The sequence below is a fragment of the Euprymna scolopes genome, chromosome 45 (assembly GCF_053919585.1).
Source record: "Euprymna scolopes isolate OS-2025 chromosome 45, ASM5391958v1, whole genome shotgun sequence".
NCBI classification, from domain to species: domain Eukaryota; kingdom Metazoa; phylum Mollusca; class Cephalopoda; order Sepiida; family Sepiolidae; genus Euprymna; species Euprymna scolopes.
Window position 1 is genome coordinate 41,934,335 of NC_136526.1, and position 21,259 is coordinate 41,955,593.

A 21,259-nucleotide genomic window follows, 5' to 3' on the forward strand; every position below is an offset into this window, starting at 1 on the left:
ACACCAGATGTATTCTGTTTCTCTCTCTATTAGATGCTGACCCCTTGGGGCTAATACCATCAGGAAAATAAAACAAAAAAAACTTGAAACCAACAGTTTTCTTTGATAAGCTTAAGAAAAAAAAAAAAAAAAAAAATTTATCACTTAATAAAATTTTTTTTAACATTTGGTTTTAGGAAATTTCAAATTAACATAGAAGATATCGCCAAGATAACCGGATAGGTTCAGTACAGGCATGTCTGTCAACGAGATATGAAGAAAACACTTGCCAGACAAAACAATGAACCACGATTACCCAGATAAAGCATCCCTTTACCTTTCTTATTCTATAAATACACTTTTTTTTTCTTTTTTTTTTTTTTTTTTACATGGTGATCACCACTTATCAAGGCCCGGAAGACACTCAGGGATAAGGGTTATTGCAAGTACAGTACGTTAGTGTGGAGATTTGATGAAGTGTTTACTTAAGGGGGCGGTTCATTAGGAATTTGTTTACGTTGGACTTGAACACATCCAAGTTGTAGTCAGGTGGGAAGCAGGCAGACTGAACAGAGTTCCACAGGCGTGCAGTTCTAAGAAAGAAGCTTTGTTCATGGAATCCACGTTTTGATTTAGGCACAGATAAAGAGTGGGGGAAATTTTTCACAGTGGATTCAGTTAGACGGATGTTTTTCGTGAAAGATTGGCGAGGGGGGGGGGGACCAGAGATTGGAGTTCAGACGAGCACCTGCCATGGAAATAACGATAAAACAAGGATAGGCTCGTAACGTCTCTTCTGTGGGAGAGGTTGCAGGATAGCGAAAAGGGCATCCCCCACTAAGCCAGAAAGTCTATTTTGTACTCTGCCAAGGCAGGATAGGCTGTTTTTAGCAGCTCCTGCCCAGATATGGCAGCAGTATTCCATCCTTGGACGTACTTGGCTTTTATATAGATAGAGAATTGCATCAGTAGTGAGATATCTTCTGGAGCGGTAGAAGGATCCCACCATAATTTCCATAATGCAAGAGATAATCATCAAATAATATATTCGACTTCTTTTAATTATTCATCTCAGTATTCAACTAACCAGCAACACTTTTACAATGATTAAAACTTAATCATATGATGCCCTTTTCTTCTCCCTGCAACCTCTTTCCCACAAAAGAGACGTTGTGAGCCTATTTCTGCTTTATAGTTAGTTTTATTACAAGTGCTCATCTGAGCTTCAATCTATGATCCACCTTCGCCAAACTTTCAGAAAGAAAACACTCATTTAACTACAACTGCTATCAACAATTTCCCCTACGCTATCTGAAAATCAAACAAATTCCATAAACAAAGCTTCTTTCCTAGAACTGCCTGCCTGTGAAACTGTTCCACTGGGCTGCTTACTAGCTGACTACAATATGATTGTCTTCAAGTCTAATGTAAACAAATTCTTGTTTTGTCCTCTTAAATCAAATTATTCCCAATTTCCACCACTAATGATTACTATACTGTTGTACCAGTGACCATCGTACACTCATTAACCCTTTTCCTTGAGTGGCCTTTGGGCCTTGATAAGTGGAGACTTCCTTGTATAAAAAAAAAAAAAAAAAAAAAAAATTTGTTCTGGCCTTTAGATCGAAATTATTTAAATGGGTCAGATTGTGATTAATCACCCAAACACTAATACGCACACATACAATAATAACAAATTGAAAAATCAACCTTTCAGACTCAGCACCACATTAATTAAGACAGCGGATATTGGACAAAGTGCTCAATACACTTTAAGATAGAGTTCTAAAAACACAGAGCAATAATATAAATATAGGAATATTTTTAAATGTTTTAATTCTTTGTCTAACATACAAAAAAAACAAAAAAAAACAAATCTCAAAAAACTCATTCTTCAATTTCTGCATGAGGAAAAAGTTCCTTGAGCCGTTTCACACGTCTTTGACGAGCATATTCGTCTCTCTCTTGTTTCAACCTCATTTTCTCGTAGTAAAGTTTAAAATATTTCGACAGTCCTTTTGGATAAGGTGCATGCATCAACCTGTATCTGCGGTTTATGAACCAGGGAATTGCGTACTCCTTCATTTTGCGTTTGTATTTCAAACCCATGAAATTGCGTACCATTCGTTCTTGTGGCAAGATGGACTTGCCCGTTTCCAGTTGGCTGAGGGCCTCATTACGTTCTGTAACAACTAGCAAAATGTTCTGCATGCTTTCGTCTACTTTAAAAAGACGTTCTGGGCTTGGCATCAGTTCACATTGGCGCTTGTATTCGGCCTCCATTGTCATTAATGCATTTCGTTCTTTTAATAAAACGTACCTGAAAGGAAAGTATGTTATGTAGATTAAAATTGGAATTGGATGTTGTTTGATCAAATTTAATTTATAGTTTAAAAGTTGAAAGAATAGGTGAGAGTTCTTAGGTGTAAAACAGCTAAGGTAGTATGATAAGAATGTCTGAACAAATTTAAAATTAAACAGTAAAAAAAAAAAAATTACCACAATTTGTGAAGGTCTTGATTGCCTTTTATCCGTAATTCTTCAAGGCGCCATGGACGACCTGGGTAAAAAAAAAAAAAAAGATTAGGACGAACAAAAAAATCGTGTTAACACTAATATGGTTGTATGGCAGAATCTACAATTGTTTTTTGTTGACCTTCTATGCAGAAGCCCAAATTATGGAATGGACGTTCCGTTTTAACATTTAAAAGAGGGCCTGAATATTTACATGAATCTAAAAAAAAGCTTTGATTTCTTGGAGAAATGTTTCCTTTTAAACTTTGTTATTCTCACCATCGTCATAACTTGGTCAATTAATTTCCTAAAATTTACAATCGTTTCGATTTTAGATAACCTGGTATGAATCTTTCGATTAATGTATCACCATCACCGTCAACTTTTACCCATTTTTTTCAGTAAAAAATAGCATTCAATATCCAAAATGGCACTTTTGTTTTTGTTTTTGATTTTCACATTTTAATATAACAACATTTAGGTTGACCAAATATCTCATTCAATTTCAGTAAAGTCTTTCACAAATATCTCATTCAATTTCAGTAAAGTCTTCCACAAATATTTCATTCAATTTCAGTAAAGTCTTTCACAAATATTTCATTCAATTTCAGTAAAGTCTTTCACAAATATCTCAGCCAAAGTACTGAAATTTGAAAATGTCCAACACAGAATCTGGACCAAAAAATGTTTTTCTTTCACTAGTAATCTATAATATAAATCTCACCTGTTTAAATGTATGTATGTTTCACAAAAACTTTCGACAGAGGTGACGGATCCTGATAAAACTGGTATCATTTTAAACCTCGATCCTTCAGATGACAAATATTGAAAAATTGGCCAAAAATACTAATTCCTTCGCCCTCAACTGAGCACTTTTCTACAAGGAGGGGTAGCTATTTTCGCAGATATTTTTGAAAGTCATCCACTCTTTTCGATTGACGAGCTTTAATTTTGACATTCGACACTTCTGGTTTTGCAATGGATGCAACGGCGTCACATTTTTTTTCCACGTTCTTTTCCTCCTTCACATGTCTGAGCCTGCCGGGCAATTTTTTTTATTTTTGCTCAACACACACCTCTAAACACCAGGGCAACGCCGGGCCCCCAGGCTAGTGATTTATATATACTAAATGAAATTTGTAACTGTGTGTGTGTGTGTGTGTGTGTGTATATATATATATATATATGTCTTTAAAGTTTTTAACTTTTAAAACTATCCAAAAAAAATATTTTTAATCATTATATATATATATATATATATATATATATATATATATATATATATTAGTGATGATTTCAATATTTTTCCGATTCTGATACAATTACCTCTTCCGTACTAAATTTCTGATTCCAATTCGTTATAAATCTCTATTTCTGCTTTATAGTTAGTTTTATTACAAGTGCTCATCTATGATCTACCTTCGCCAAACTTTCAGAAAGAAAACACTCATTTAACTACAACTGCTATCAACAATTTCCCCCACTCTGTGACTAAATCAAACAAATTCCATAAACAAAGCTTCTTTCCTAGAACTGCCTGCCTGTGAAACTGTTCCACTGGGCTGCTTACTAGCTGACTACAATATGATTGTCTTCAAGTCTAATGTAAACAAATTCTTGTTTTGTCCTCTTAAATCAAATTATTCCCAATTTCCACCACTAATGATTACTATACTGTTGTACCAGTGACCATCGTACACTCATTAACCCTTTTCCTTGAGTGGCCTTTGGGCCTTGATAAGTGGAGACTTCCTTGTATAAAAAAAAAAAAAAAAAAAAAAAAAAATTTGTTCTGGCCTTTAGATCGAAATTATTTAAATGGGTCAGATTGTGATTAATCACCCAAACACTAATACGCACACATACAATAATAACAAATTGAAAAATCAACCTTTCAGACTCAGAACCACATTAATTAAGACAGCGGATATTGGACAAAGTGCTCAATACACTTAACTACAAAGCTGATACTTTTTCCCCTATGACTGTAAAAATACATGTTAAATGTGCAGATATGAAATAGATAGTCTTGAAACATTAAAAAAAAACAAACACTTATTGGGGGAGGGTGACCTATAGATTTTAATTTTACTGGTAATGTAAAATCAATAAATATTATTTCATTATTACCACCAGCAGTGGAAGGTTGTTTTAAACAAAAATCAAATAAAAAATAAGTTAAGGAATTGTTTCTGCCATTGGAAAATAAGCACAAATTATATATATATATAAACTAGCAAGGAGAACCAACGTTGCCCAGAATTGAATGAGAATCAATGAATGTTTCACAACATATTTTTATTGTCATCAAAATCGGTTGATTGCCTGCTCTAGTTGGGGACTCACTGCAGTACATCGGGAGGACTGTTCACATGCCTTCCCGCAGTGACTTAGTCCACGATACATTGTAGTCTATATTGCACTGTAGAGAACCTACTGTTGATTTTATATCCTGGGCCCTTTTGCTTGTGCAGTAATAAAATTGTCCAAATGCACTTGCGTTGTTAGGCTTTATAAGGTGTTAACTTTGTTTAAAATTGGACAGTTCCTTCTTTTTCACACACATTTCTCTCCTATGTTGGCAAACTGATGTTTTGTTTATTGATTTGTGTTTACTCAATATACTCTCCGTTCGACACACAAGACAATGAGTATAAGATTTTTCATTTACATATATTTTTTAATTTCTTCCCACCTTTTTCTTTACCTAATTTTCTTTATTTTTTTATTGATAAAATTTTATTTATTTTCCATTTGTCTTTGTCTTGTTATTTCAATGTGTTCACAGGTGTCTTGAGAATAGGTATCCCAAATCTTTTTCTATTCCCCTTGTTTATTGTATTTTCATGTTTTTATATATATATATATTGTTGTGCCATTGTTTTCTCGCTGACCCCAACAGATTTTGAGGCGTAACAATATATATATATAAGGATTATGAAGAAATATATACTTTTAAGTATTTAATTCTCACTCGTAATATATTATTCATATTTTTCATGAAGTACATCTTACATGTTTTTTTGAACAGCATAACATAACAACTCAGGTTCAAAAGAGAGTCACCAACCTAATAGGTCCTGAACTGTCATCGAAGCTTCAGCATCTGTCCCATCGACGAAATGTAGCATCCCTCTGTCTGTTCTACAAGTACTTTAACGGTGAATGCTCTGAAGAACTGCAAGCACTTGTACCCCCCCCCTCGACAAACCAGACAAGTAGCAAAATCCCGCCCCTTTACAGTTGAGATTCCTAGATGTAAGAGAGCCTTCTACTCCAGTAGTTTCTTCCCCAGAACCACTAGATTTTGGAATTTCCTTCCGGGTTCCTGCTTCTCCAACTGTACTGACATGCAGAAGTTCAAGTGTAACGTGAACTGGCATCTTGCTGCCCAACTCCTCACATAGTACTCTTGTAGCATGTCCCTGATAGTAGCCCCCTACAGAAAAGTGGCAATGTGCCTTGTTTGGGGTGAAAATGTAATAAATAAATAAATAAATAAATAAATTTAAAAAAAAACTCATCTGAGACAAAAATATATTTCTTAGTTGTTTTTGTGTTTTTCTTCCTTGGAATGGAAAAGGATTTGGTAGGAAAAAAGTGTGGATGAAAGGAAATGGAAATATTTAGTTTGCAGAAACATAAAAACAAAAAAAAAAAATAATAAAACAATTACTTACTGCAGTTTTTATAGGCACCCATCCCTAAAGAATGGCCATTGAACTCAACCCATACGTCTTATACCATTATTTCCTATTATTGAAAAATTCTATAATTATATTTCCAAAATTTTCATATTTAATTTCAGACATTAAACATAAGATATAGATAGCGGCCTTATATGTCCTGCTTCCCTTTAAATGTAATGTGAACAGACATCGTGCTGCTCAACTCCCCTAAGCTCTATTAGGCACGATCCCAAATAGTATCCACTTACATCCCAAGTGGCAATATGCTTTGTTTGGAGTGAAAATGAGTAAAAATATTTTTAACGTCAGGGGGTGTGAGTTTCGTTATAGAGGCGTTGATTTAATTTGAATAAAATAAGATACGCATCAAGTGCGCTTGAAAAAATCACAATACAATATTACGAAAATAAAGAAAGAGAAAGAAAGTCAGTTAGTAAAGATCCGTGCATTGTCTCTCAGCGGTTGTATTTTGAAATGCCAGAACGGTGTGTTGGCTACACGAGATTAATGTCAGGGGTGTGAGTTTCGTTATAGAGACAGTGATTAAATTGTCCAACTTTACAACATAGCAAGAAAGAAGTTTTTTTTTTTTAAGTTATAAATTTATTATATTTTTTACTAGAATATCTTATCCTTTTCTTTTCCAGTTTTAACAACTAGTCATTTACTTTTCCATGTTTAAGCTTAGCCATATTACTTTTCATACTCATATTTTACTATTGTAATTTAAGCATATTTTACTCTCTTATTGATAAATTTTGATTTTCTTAGTTAAAAATAAAACTAATCGATCAATTCACATGTTTTTCATTCTGTTACAGGTACATACAAATACAGATTTTTCATTATTTTAGTTTTTTTTAATATAGGGAAATTCTGGACTAGAACCCAGTATTGGCTACAATATGGACCTAGCAGTGAGGCTTTTAGATGAACAGAACCAAAGTCATTGCCAAAAGTGTGCTTTTCACATTTTAGATGACCATTTACATTGGATATCCGAAAATTACATCTATAATATAAATCTCACCTGTCTGTTTAAATGTTTTTTTATTTTTTTTTATTTTATTTTTCTTCCTTTGAAGATTGTAATGCTGGGTATGGGGCAGCCAAACCAGCTGCCAACATTGCCCCGCTTTTCATTGAAACCAACCGAGAGCTCTTTTTAGTATCCTCGCTGTTCCCATAAGTGCAATTGTCTGAATCTCTTTTGCACTTGGTTCACCAGGAATATTAGTTAGGTAGGACTTCAGGTTCTTCTTCATAAGCCCTGTGGCACCTGTTTGCCTAAAACATTTGACAGAGGCAACTGATTTTCACGAAACCGGTGTCGTTTTTAAGCTCGACCTTCGGATGACAAATATTGAAAAATTGGCTAAAATCTTTAATTCCTTCACCCTTAACTCGGCACTTTTCTACAAGAAGAGGTCGTTTTTTTTCGCTGATATTTTCGAAAGTCACCGCCTCTTTTTGATTGACTAGCCTTAATTTAAACCTTTGATACTTCCGGTTTGGCGATGAACGCAACGGCAAAGACATCACGTTTGTTTTTTCACATTCTTTTCCTCTTTTGCGGTATGGGTTCGAGCCTGCCTACCTACTACCACTTTTTTATTTAAAAAAATTTTTTCTTTTTTTTTTTGTTCAAACACCCGAGCTAGTCAGTTCTAAGTAAGACCATGATCAATATTTTTACCAAATGTGGTCAAGTAATGTACATGTTAGGCTATACACAGACTCAATCAAAAACATAACCTTCTTGGAAAAGGTAAAAAGTTACAATATCATGTACAATTGTAATATCACTAGCAGGCCACCCGATGTTACCCGGTCATAAAATATGCTTAAATATAATATATTAAATTCATGCAGATATCGTAATTATTATCATGAAGCCAATTTTCTACTGATTATTATATTGTACCTAATGTATTGTAGTGATTTCAAAAGTTAAAAATAAATTTTTTTTTTTCAATTTTAACCCCTTAGCGGCTATTTTGACCAGCTAAAAACTAAATCAAATTTATTCCACAGGTTCAAATACCCTGCATAACAAGTTTCAAGTGGACCAAAAATTGACAGACAAGTTTGGTAGAGATCATTTCTCACACAGACAGACAAGGTCACTTTAATTCATGCAGACTTCTTACTTATTATTATAGAGTCAATTCTTTATTGATTAGGCTCAGTGCCCAGGTGTTTGCAGGTGTGTGTTGAGCAAAAAAAAAAAAAAAAAAAAAAAAAAGAAAAAAGAAAAGAAAAAAAAAGTTGTAGTAGGTAGGCAGGCTTGAACCTCCTGTACCGCAAAGCAGGAAAAGAATGTGAAAAAACAAAACAAAAAAAACGTCTTTGCTATATCACCTATCGCCAATTCGGAAGTGATGTAGGTTTAAATTAAGGCTAGTCAATCGAAAAGAGGGGATGACTGTCGAAAATATCGGCGAAAAAAAACAACCCCTCCCTGTAGAAAAGTGCCCAGTTGAGGGTGAAGAATTAATGTTTTTGGCCAATTTTTTCGATATTTGTTGTCCGAAGTTTCAAGTTTCAAACCAATACCAATCTCGTGAAAATCCATCACCTCTGTCGAAAGTTTTAGGTAGACATACAAACATACATACATGCATACATTTAAGCAAACAGGTGAGAATTATGTTATAGATGATTTCAAAAGTTATAAAAAATGTGACTTGGGTAAAATCTGCTAGAATTGAAATCATAATGTTTAGTGGTCCAATCTTAGTGGTCCTGGATATGACCTTAAACTATATCTGATGGTGAGGCCCCAGCTTGCATTCTTTGGGGAGTGTGGAGCCACCTTTAATTACCATTGCTCCCAGGTCCACTCTGACCCAGAGTGGTAGTACCTGTTAGGGTCCCAACTATGGGTTAAATAGAAACCGACTTGCAAAAAACAAATATATTCTATTAAAAACTTTTTCTTCAAAATCACTGGATTCAGCATTAAATAACCTGGAAAGGGTTGATATGATAAAACAAAAACAAACAACCAACCAATCTTAGTCATTATTTCTCCAGTGTCATTACTATCTGAGCTATGGACAGATGGATATGAAAAGTTAAAAATTAAGCAACTGAGCTATGAATGTTTAATTTTGAGTTTGCGTAAAAGTAACAGCAGGAGTAATGCTTTATTCGACTTACCCTACCAAGATTAACTTTTTTTTTTTTTTTTTTTTACATAGGCATCACCACTTATCAAGGCCAAGAGGCCACTCAAGGATATGAGTTAAAGAGTGTACAGTAGAAATTGGACAATATAGTAATCATTAGTAATGAAAATTTGGTAAATTTGATAACTTATATAGAACGGCTCATCAAGAACTTATTTACGTTAGACTTGAACACAACCATATTGTAGTCAGCCGGAAAGCAGGAAAACGGAAGACAATTCCACAGGCGTGCAGTTCTAAGAAAGAAGCTTTGATCATGGAATCTACATTTAGGTTTAGGCACAGATAAAGAGTGGGGGGAATTATTGATAGTGTGTACAGCTAGACGAGTGTTTCTTGTGAAAGTTTGGCGAGGGGGGGACCATAGATTGAAGCTCAGTTGAACACTTTCCATGAAAATAACGATACATCAGAGACAAACTCGCAACATCTCTTCTGTGAGATAGAGGTTGCAAGGAAGAGAAAAGGACATCTCCTACGAGGCTAAGAAGTCTATTTTGAACTCTATCAAGGCAGGACAAGTCCTTTCTAGCAGCTCCTGCCCAGATGTGGCAACAGTATTCCATCCTTGGACTGTTTTGTTTTCAATTTTGACCTCTTAGCAGCAATTTTTGCCAGCTAAAAATCCAATTGAATATGTGCTACAGGTCCAAATACCCTATATATCAAATTTCAACTGTAGACCAAATATTCAGAGAGGAACTCAGTAGAGACTTTTCATGCACACACACAAACACACACACACATGTATATTAGTGTTGGGACGATTAATCGGAATCAGAAAAATCGGAAGATTTGGGGGTATCAGAATAGGTATTGGAATTGGAAAAATTGATGCCTATTTTTCGATGCCAAAACGATTATTTAAATCATTCTTTTTTATTTGATTTTGTTTAAAGCAAAATCTTCCATTGCTGATAATAACGATAAAATAATAAATATTTATTGATTTTAAAATATCGGTAAAGTTAAAATCAATAGAGCATCCCCCACAAATGTATTTTGACGTTTAGGAAAATATCTGTATATTTAACATGTGTTTTTACAAAAATCGTGGAAAATAATCTTTTAGTTAAATAATTAGAGATTTATAAGGAATCAGAATCAGTAATAGTATCGTGAAAAATATTGGAATCGTCCCATCACTAATACATATATAAGATTTATTGTTGGTGTTTTTTAGCGATATTAACTTCAAAATACTGTTATATTTTTTCTGCTACCTTAGCGTTTTTTCAAGAGCAAAATCTCTTGTTATCAACACACACGCATTCATATATATATATATATATATATATATATATATATATATATAATATTTTTGGATTTTTACCCTTCACCGGACTGTCCATTCATGTGAAATCTTTTTATTATTTTTCTTTTGCCTCCTGTTCCCCTTACCTCACTCTTTTTTTTAACCAAGTAAGATCTGTGACTTACTTGTAGTTTCATTAAATACTTTTATATGCAAAATCCGATCCTGCATTTTGCCAATTCCTGCCCTCTGATGAGAAGGAGAGTATTTCTTCGAAACTCCGCGGATTAAGGACTATCCATTTATCTTGTGTTTCCTTTTTTAAAATTAAATATGTTTTTAACTCTTTTTCAAGATGTCTTTTAACATGTTTTATTAATCATTTGTTCATATATATATATATATATATATATATATACATATATATATGAATCAGTTTCCCTTATTTTTTAATGTATATATATGAATAACAAGAAGAGCTTATAGCTCTTTAAAAAAACTGCTAAGGTAGAGGAAAGAATATAAATAACAGCGTTCCAAAGTTGTTAATATGGCTAAAAAATGCCAACAATAAATCTTAAATTTAAAAGCAAAAAAAAAAAAAAAAATTGTGCATTCAATTGTGGCTCATTTGTTCAGTATCAAACTGTGGATACTGGTGTCAAGGGTTCAATCCTCACCTATGCTGATGACGGCTTAAAGCTAGAAACATGCATGCCCATAGGTATAGCTTTTAGCCACGTAATGATATATATATAGATAGATAGATAGATAGAAAAATAGTGTGCTAGAAGGTTTTCATCTTAAATTCTGTGCATTATGCAGAACGTAGAAAATATGCATCAAATGCATGCATACAGCGGCCTTTCTGTTTTAACCACAGCTCTCGAAATTGTAAAGCCATGGTAATCTCAGGAAGACAAGTAAAGACGGTAATTTCCAGTCGCTTTCTGTCTTGGGGCGAGTGAAACATGCCCTCAGATACCAAGCTGGAAATTTCTAGGTTGGTTGGTTGGTTGGTTGGTTTTGTTTTACGGCATATCAACCCTTTTTGGGTTATTTAATGCCGAATCCAAAGATTTTGAAGAAAATTTTTTTTAATAGAATATATTTGTTGTTTTCACGTCGGTTTCTATTTAACCCATAGTTGGGACCCTAACAGGTACTATCACTCCGGGTCAGAGTGGACCTGGGAGCAATGGTAATTAAAGGGTGGCTCCACACTCCCCAAAGCCCACAAGCTGGAGCCTCAGCATCAGATATAGTTTAAGGTCATATCCAAGACCCCCATTGAGGGACTTTTACCCTCTGCAGGGGGGCAGTCGGCGTATTCTAATGCCCCACCGGCAGGGCCAGGAAATTTCTAGGACTCGATGCAGTATATACAGCACCTAGCCTTCCCAAATGGTCACTTATCTGGTACTGGCCAGGCTTATTGTTGCTTAACTTTGGTGATCTAGCGAGAACCATTGTGTCAATGTGATTGTGTCGTATATATCATCTAGTCATCCAATAAGAAACCATTAAAAATGAATAAGTAATTAATTAACGATTGTTTTTCAAAGGAATATACAAATTAGTTAATCTTCATGTAGTCGCTTGTATATCTATGACTGAGTATATTAAGTTTGTTTTAATTAATTTTAAATAGAAAACATAGGCTTTTAATATCAATGTCAGAATTGAATAAAAACCCAACTTTATAGGTATATGTATCTATAGATAAAGAAAATGTATCTATAGATAAAGAAAATGTATATTTGCACATGCGTAGAAAAGCACTTTAAGTCGACTTAAGCCTGCCAAATTCCAATTTCTTTTCAATTTTAGCCCCTTAATTTGTTTGTTAACAATGTTGTGACTCTTACGTCGATAAGCTCTTTGAGTCAAAAAATTGACCACTGATTTTTGTAAAACAATTTCACAACAATTTTTACCAGTCAAAAAAAAAAAAAATAAATAAATCGGAAAGTACAAATATGCAAAAAAAAAAAATAAATAAATCGGAAAGTACAAATATGCAAAAAAAAATAAATAAATAAATCGGAAAGTACAAATATGCAAAAAAAAAAATAAATAAATCGGAAAGTACAAATATGCAAAAAATAAATAAATAAATAAATCGGAAAGTACAAATATGCAAAAAAAAAAATAAATAAATCGGAAAGTACAAATATGCAAAAAAAAAAAAATAAATAAATCGAAAAGTACAAATATGCAAAAAAATAAATAAATAAATCGGAAAGTACAAATATGCAAAAAAAAATAAATAAATAAATCGGAAAGTACAAATATGCAAAAAAAAAAAAAATAAATCGGAAAGTACAAATATGCAAAAAAAAAATAAATAAATAAATCGGAAAGTACAAATATGCAAAAAAAAAAAAATAAATAAATCGGAAAGTACAAATATGCAAAAAAAAAAAAATAAATAAATCGGAAAGTACAAATATGCAAAAAAAAAAAAAATAAATAAATCGGAAAGTACAAATATGCAAAAAAAAATAAATAAATAAATCGAAAAGTACAAATATGCAAAAAAAAAAAATAAATAAATCGAAAAGTACAAATATGCAAAAAAAAAAATAAATAAATCGGAAAGTACAAATATGCAAAAAAAAAATAAATAAATAAATCGAAAAGTACAAATATGCAAAAAAAAAAATAAATAAATCGGAAAGTACAAATATGCAAAAAAAAAATAAATAAATAAATCGGAAAGTACAAATATGCAAAAAAAAAAATAAATAAATCGGAAAGTACAAATATGCAAAAAAAAAAAATAAATAAATCGAAAAGTACAAATATGCAAAAAAAAAAAAATAAATAAATCGGAAAGTACAAATATGCAAAAAAAAATAAATAAATAAATCGAAAAGTACAAATATGCAAAAAAAAATAAATAAATAAATCGAAAAGTACAAATATGCAAAAAAAAATTTTCTCACCACATTTTATCGTATCTTTGTTCCAATTTTCTTTAGCATCAAAGAATTCCATCAAATCTTGACAATGGTTTGTTGTATGAAAATGTTTATTAGATATTTGGGCAAATCGAATTCTGTAAAATAAAATAAAAAATACCAATCAAACTTTCGGAAAGAAATTTTAAATATAAACTTTAAATACAGGATGTCCAAAATGTCACTGAAAGGTTGAAAATCTTTGTCATTTTATCATTAACTAGCGGGGGTACCCGGAGTTGCCCGAGTGTTTGTTTCCGGGACGGGGGGGGGGGGAGTTTTAAAAAATGTTATGGTAGGTAAGTAGGAAGGATCAAACCCGGAGTCATGAGTAAAAGTAGGAAAATAAAGTGTGAAAAAAAAAAAAAAAAAAAAAAAAAACATCTGCAACGTTAACAGTTTGGCCACCAAGAAAAGTCCATTCCAGTTGTTTAGGAAAAAAAAAAAACCAAAAAAAAAAACGACTACGGTAGGTCGGCGCGAACGTGAAAATATAATGTGAATTGTCCAGCACGCTAACCACTATGCCACAGAGCACTGCAGCTTAGTTTAGTGATTTTAAATAACTTCACATGAAAGAACTACGAAGCCAAACCGGTGTTCTCTTCTCAACTGTTCCTTGTGAACGATCCCCAAACGGTGTTAAGTGGTGGCAGGGGGAGGAGGAATTTATTAGAGAGAAAATATTTTACCACTTCTATTCATCTTAACCGATTTTGGCCGTGACTTCTCAGCAGAAAAAGTATAGAAATCTAAGATTATCGAGGAATTTGAGAAATAATAATAATAATAATAACACACCTCAGATATTGTTCTGCCGTTTGTGCATATTATATTTGCATGAAACATCTTGATTTTTAATCCTATTAATGTCAAAATCAGACGGGGAAAAAATGAGTTCATTTTATTTATATAGAGATGATTATTTTTTTTTTCTCTATTTCAATTATTTTGCAGATAATATTTTGGAAATTAATTATGGATAAGTATAGCATTGAATAACATACAGAAGTTGTGAAATTGATTTACAAAAATCAGGAGTCAATTGTTTTGACTCAAAGAGCTTATCGACGTAAGAGATAGCCCAAGTCACAACATTGTTAAAAAACCCCAAACCCTGCAAGAATTGAAGGAAAATATCAGGAATGAAATAAGGGAGTTAAATCATAATCTGCAATCTGTCATGAATAATGTTTTGGAAAGAGCACAAATATGTGAAGCTGAAAAGACATTTTTAATAAATAAGAATTGCTTGAATTTTGCATTTTTGGTCCATCATTTTAGGTTTTTTTTTTGTTTTTTTTAAATTTCTCAATGTTTTAGTCAGATTGTGTTAAAATTACAGAAAGATAAGTTTAAAACCCTTCAGTGACTGTTTGGACACCCTGTACAAGGTAATAACAGTCTATATACTTGCATCCCCAAGAGAGCAGAGTTAAACACAAGGTCAGTTTTTTTTTTTTTTATGTGGGGAAAATTCAGTTCCTCAAAAGGGTGCACTCTGGATTGGGACAAAAATAAAAATAGCTTTGGTCTAGAATGATTTCTCCTTTACTGACTGAGGACAGACAAGATGAAGAACAGATACTACACTTTGCTTCTAGCGAGAGGAGAGGGAAAGAAAACAGGTAGGTAGGGACAAGCATGAATGAAGCATAATATTAAAATTGAACATTTTCTGGGCATTTTTAACAATAGCCAACAAAACAAAAAAATGGTGGTTTGATTACAGCCATTTGGACTTTAGATAATCGATCAAAAATCGAAAAATTAAAGAAATACTAGTAAAAATCCATCCAATAAATGTCAGCAATGTGCAAAAATGTTTTACCAGCATTTTGTTTAATTTTCAAGTTTAGATCAATTATCAAGGACCCAAATGACTATAAATAGACTGCCATTTTTTTTTTTTATTGTAACTTAACTTGATATTACTTTTGTTTCGAAATAAATAAACGCTTTAAAATAAGTTAAAACAAAAACTTATTCAAGTAGGTAGAAGAGTAACTTAGTTTGCCTTTGGTAACGTTTATTTGTTATATATTTATTTCACTCCTTTGGTGGCTATTGTAAAAAAATGCCGATTTTTTTTTTTTTTTTTTTTTTACTTTCCCAATCTCTTTTTTTCTTACATTAGAAAAAAAAAATTGACATTGACTACAATTCCAGAGTTATATTCAATCCATTGGGATTGGGGGAGGGAGGATAGCAAAGGAGGGAAGGCAAAATACCTTCCCATATTCGTGCTGATAAGAAATGTATTCATGAATTCAAAACTGCTCTACTGCATTTTATGAAATTTGGAACATAGATTTTTTTTTTTTAAAATGGCTATTGCTCCAGACAAGGCATTTTTCTTTTCTTTATTAAGCCATGGTCATAAAAACCATTAGACAGAGACTACTAAGTGTTTATCGGTATATTTTAAAAAGCAAAATGGCGGTGTGCTTGCTAGTGAATACGGTAAGTTTGAGAAAATGAGTTCAACTAAATAAGTTACTCCTTGGGCGTTGAGTTCCGTGGCAGTCAGCATATTTATTTAATAGTTGCTCCCTTAGAAAAGGCTAACGCATGCGCACTTAACATTTTTATTTACTTATGTTGGCTTAGTAACTAAACCATTTATTGATAATTTCTCACTTTTACAAACATTTTTAATTTGCATGCACGGATAACTTTTTGATAAATATTTACATTTAGGTCCACCTCCACAATTTTTTTTAAAATGACGACTTTTATTGGTTTTCAGAAAATCTCAGTGTGATAAATAAATCTATTTCTCTGCAACCGACACTGACCCCCCCCTCCTTTTTTAATAGTATTTGCGAGTGGGTATGCTGACAACGAATATCAGTTAAATTTGACAAGTATTTTTTCACCCACCCCCAAAATGGTGTTTATTCCGAAAGCCGTTCTTAACATGGGGAGGTTGAGGGTGTTAATTCTGAAAACTGCTCTTAACATTTGTGGAAGTGGACCTTAGACCTAATGTCAAAAAAACAAAAAAAAAAAAATACCAAATTTTTTAATGAATATTAAAAAAAAAAAAAGCAACTAAACTATTTACTGATAATTTCTCACTTTTACAAATATTTTTAATTTACCTATGCAGATGAACAACATATTGTTGAATGGTGTGAAAACAAAGCGTTTTTGTAGTAAACTTCGAGTTTGTTTTACTATACACATAGATTCGAAAAAGATGTTAAAAAAACAAAGGTACTAGTGCACTTATTGATCCGTGCTGAAATCAACGTTATTATTTAAAAAGCCATTCTTAACATGAGGAGGGGAGGGTGTTTTGTACCTATTCTATACTTTAACCTTACAATTGAATAAAAAACCAAAACTTTAATTTAATGTGGAAATATGATTTAAAAAATAGCTCAGATCAGTAAGTGCACATGTAGTAGTTAACAAACTATTTACTATAAGCAGATCGATGCCCGGTGCCAAAGTGATTCGGCCACGCTGACAAATCGGTTGGCGGGGCACATTGATTTGAGCTGTCCCCTTAAGGACTATTTTTAGCCCTTTGGGATCTCAGCTGCGATCGCCAGAGAGACGCAAGCGACCTATACAGACCTCTTTCACTCACCCCCCCCCCACTGCTACTTGTTGACGACTGCAGTCTGATGGCAGACGATACCTTCAAACAGACATTTACACTTTCTTTCTTTCTCTCCAGTTTGAGATACAATCTCGCCTTTTTAAAATAAACCCTTTATTATTGTTTTATTAAAAGCAATGTCGTTTGGCCTTGTGTTTATTTAAGTAATTATTAGGAGAGAAATGCACAACATTTCCCTCCTATACACTAGCATCAAAACAAAAATATAACAAATAGATGTTATCAAAGGCAAGAAAGTTACTTTTCTACCTAACTGAATAAGCTTTTTGTGTTTTTAATAGTCGTAGAAAAAGTAAGTAAATAAATTACAAATATTCGTAATAGTGAGAAATTATCAATAAATGGTTTAAGTTTTTTTTTTTTTTTACATAGGCATCTGGCATAACCACATTATCAAGGCCAAGAGGCCACTCAAGGATAAGGGTTAAAGAGTGTACAGTAGAAATTGGACAATATAGTAATCATTAGTAATGAAAATTTGGTAAATTTGATAACTTATATGGAACGGCTCATCAAGAACTTATTTACGTTAGACTTGAACACAACCATATTGTAGTCAGCCGGAAAGCAGGAAAACGGAAGACAATTCCACAGGCATGCAGTTCTAAGAAAGAAGCTTTGTTCATGGAATCTACGTTTAGGTTTAGGCACAGATAAAGAGTGGGGGGAATTATTGATAGTGTTTACAGCTAGATGAGTGTTTCTTGTGAAAGTTTGGCGAGGGGGGACCATAGATTGAAGCTCAGTCGAACACTTTCCATGAAAATAACGATACATCAGAGACAAACTCGCAACATCTCTTCTGTGAGATAGAGGTTGCAAGGAGGAGAAAAGGACATCTCCTACGAGGCTACGAAGTCTATTTTGAACTCTATCAAGGCAGGACAAGTCCTTTCTAGCAGCTCCTGCCCAGATGTGGCAACAGTATTCCATCCTTGGACGTACCTGGCTCTTATATAGATAGAGAATAGCATCAGCAGTGAGATATCTACCGGATCGATAGAAAGATCCCACCATTTTTCCAGCGGCCTTGGCAACAGATTTGATGTACGTGTTCCATTTAAGATCAGGAGTAATGGTCAAGCCAAGAAGCTTGTCAAAACTTGAGGCCTCCTAAAGACGAGAGCCATTCATTTCAATTGATGCCAGATATGGATCAGAATGTTGATGATGTAAAGAGAGAAGCTTGGTTTTAGATGCATTAAAAGTAACCAGCCACTCCTTACCCCATTGTACTACATGCTCAAGATCAGAGGAGAGAGAATTGGAGAGAACTTGGTCGTTTACTGTCTTAGATGTGCTACCATAAATGGTAGTGTCGTCAGCATAAATCTCTACAAATGATGTAAGGATTTGATTTGGAAGATCATTAATGTAGATCAGGAAAAGAGTTGGGCCCAGGATGGATCCCTGAGGGACACCGGCATTAATACTGTGAGCTTCTGATTTTTGCCCCTCAACTACTACTCTTATGAACCTATCAGAAAGAAATGATTTAATAATTGAGAAGACATTTCCAGCAATACCATAGCTAGAGATCTTCTGAAGTAAACCTTTATGCCATACCCTATCAAAGGCCTTAGATATGTCAAGAGCAATTGCCCTAGAAAGGTTGCCTCCGTCGAGAGATTTGCTAATCCTATGCGATATAACTGTAAGCACATCTGCTGTAGATCTAGCAGAACGGAAACCATATTGAGTGTCACTAAGAAGGTTATTTTTGTTGAGATGATTGATTACTTCTGTATTTAACACAGATTCCAGCAACTTACTCATGACGCACAGGCCTTGTGTTTATTTAAGTAATTATTAGGAGAGAAATGCACATTTCCCTAAATAAACGTAAGTAAATAAATAAAAAATGTTACGTGCGCATGCGTTAGCCTTTTCTAAGGGAATGACTATTAAATAAATATGCTGACCGCTATATGGAACTTAACGCGAAGGAGTACCCTAAATAATTATACAAAATACGGTAAATTTTTAGATTAGGTCCACCTCACCTCCACAATTTTCTTTTAAATGACGACTTTTAGAGGTTTTCGACGATGCTGAATACAGAAATCGCATTCAAATTTTGGAGAAATAAATAGTTATCGAGGTATAAAAAGTTGTATTATGCATTGTATTCTTTGGCGGCCATCTTTTTTACGCATGTAGATTTGTTTATGGCGTGCGCATGTGCGTAAAAAAGATGACCGCCAAAGAATACAATGCATAACACAACTTTTTGTCTCGATAACTACTTATTTCTGCAAAATTTCAATGCGATTTCCGTATTCAGCATAGTCGATAACCGTTAACAATCGTCATTTGGGTTTGTATTACTGTACACATAGATTCGAAAAAGTTGTCAAAAAACAAATATATAATAAATAAATGTTATCCAAGGCAAGATAAGTTACTTTTCTACCAAACTGAATATATTTTTTGTGTTTTTATTCAATGTAACATATTTATTCAGCTCGAAAAACATAGTGTTTACCGATGTATTGGAAAATTCAAGATGGCGTCTGATTCTCTCTTTAACACGGTAAGTTTGAGAAAAGGTGTTATAAATAAAAAACTATACAAAATACTATTAAAAACCCGCCGAATATATGTCAACCTATGTCACGGTAACATATATTGAGCGAGTTTTTAACAGTATTTTATCTGGATTTTTATTTATAACACCTTTTCTCAAACTTACCGTGTTAAAGAGAGAATCAGACGCCATCTTGAATTTTCCAATACATCGGTAAACAATGTATGTTTTTCGAGCTGAATAAACATGTTACATTGAATAAAAACACGAAAAATATATCCAGTTTGGTAGAAAAGTAACTTATCTTGCTTTTGATAACATTTATTTGTTATATATTTGTTTTTTGACAACTTTTTCGAATCTATGTGTACAGTAATGCAAACCCACTCACGTCACGGGTTCAATATATGTTACCGTGACATAGGCGGATTCGGTGGGTTTCTACCAGTATTTTATGTAATTATTTAGTTTGAACTCATTTTCCCAAACGTTTTGGCTTTGTTTATTTCTTCTAATAAAATTGTTTACATTTTTTTATATTGTTATTACGCTTTCATAATCGGCGAAGGTCGGCGGTTAACGTCGTGTTCCGAGCAACGCCGATCGGCGTGTTGAGTTACGCCCGGTTCCAATTATGCACAAGTACCCTTTTTTTTTTCTTCTTTTTTTTTTCTTCTTTTTTTTTTTTTTTTTTTTTTTTTTAATGATGTTTGATTTTAGTCTGATAGGCCCACCCGGGCCCCACCCCACAGCAAGCGTCGGGGGACTTTGAATTTAACCCGGTATTTCCTTTAAAATAGTTTATGTGACTAACAGTCATGATTATTTTTATTTATTTATTTTTTTTTTTGCATGCATTTGTTTTGAATAAAATAAAGAAAATTTCCTTTATTACCTGTTTTGGTCGGTAATGAGCGAAATTTTGTTTGAAGCCAAGGTTGTTGAAAACGAAGGTAGAGAGCCGACACACATGGAAGAAGAAAATCTAACTTTAAGAGGCAGGGTAACATTTACCGATGATTTCGACGCATTTAAACATCGGGAAGTCACTTGGCCCAGGTTGCGACAAATCGAAGTGGCCCAAGCCATTTTACCTTCAGGTTTTTTATCTTTTTATTTTCCAAGGGCAAGTGCGACAAAAAAAAAAAAAAATCGGATAAAAAGGGTAAGTAACTCGATTTGACTGTAACCGGTGCAATAGAACGATAGTTATCATTAAAAATAAATTCCGATTCTTCAAATCCGAAATGGCATAACAACGAAGATTTGCCACTTCCGGCTAAGAATGTGTTCAACAGTTAGCGGTGAATTGTAAAAACTAGTTCCCTTTATATTACGGTTTAGCCAAGAAGGTCTTTGTTAACTATTCTTATTTTTTTAACAAAAGCATATTTTATTTTGTTTATTCAATTGTGCAGAGTAGTTAACAAATTTTATTTTGTTTATTCAATTGTACAGACTAGTTAACAAATTTTATTTTGTTTATTCAATTGTACAGACTAGTTAACAA

At 33.2% G+C, this 21,259-nt stretch overlaps 1 protein-coding gene across 1 annotated transcript; it reads right to left on the reverse strand.

Moving 5' to 3' along the window:
- Positions 1 to 1,798: 1,798 nt before the first annotated feature.
- LOC145269495 (large ribosomal subunit protein uL29m-like) lies at positions 1,799 to 20,943 on the reverse strand. The gene is made up of 4 exons (XM_080125229.1): positions 20,645 to 20,943; positions 13,577 to 13,689; positions 2,479 to 2,539; positions 1,799 to 2,299 (listed from the first exon to the last, which is right to left on the reverse strand). The coding sequence occupies exons 1-4, from the start codon at positions 20,836 to 20,838 to the stop codon at positions 1,867 to 1,869; spliced, it is 801 nt and encodes a 266-aa protein (XP_079981355.1). The 5' UTR covers positions 20,839 to 20,943; the 3' UTR covers positions 1,799 to 1,866.
- Positions 20,944 to 21,259: the final 316 nt, after the last annotated feature.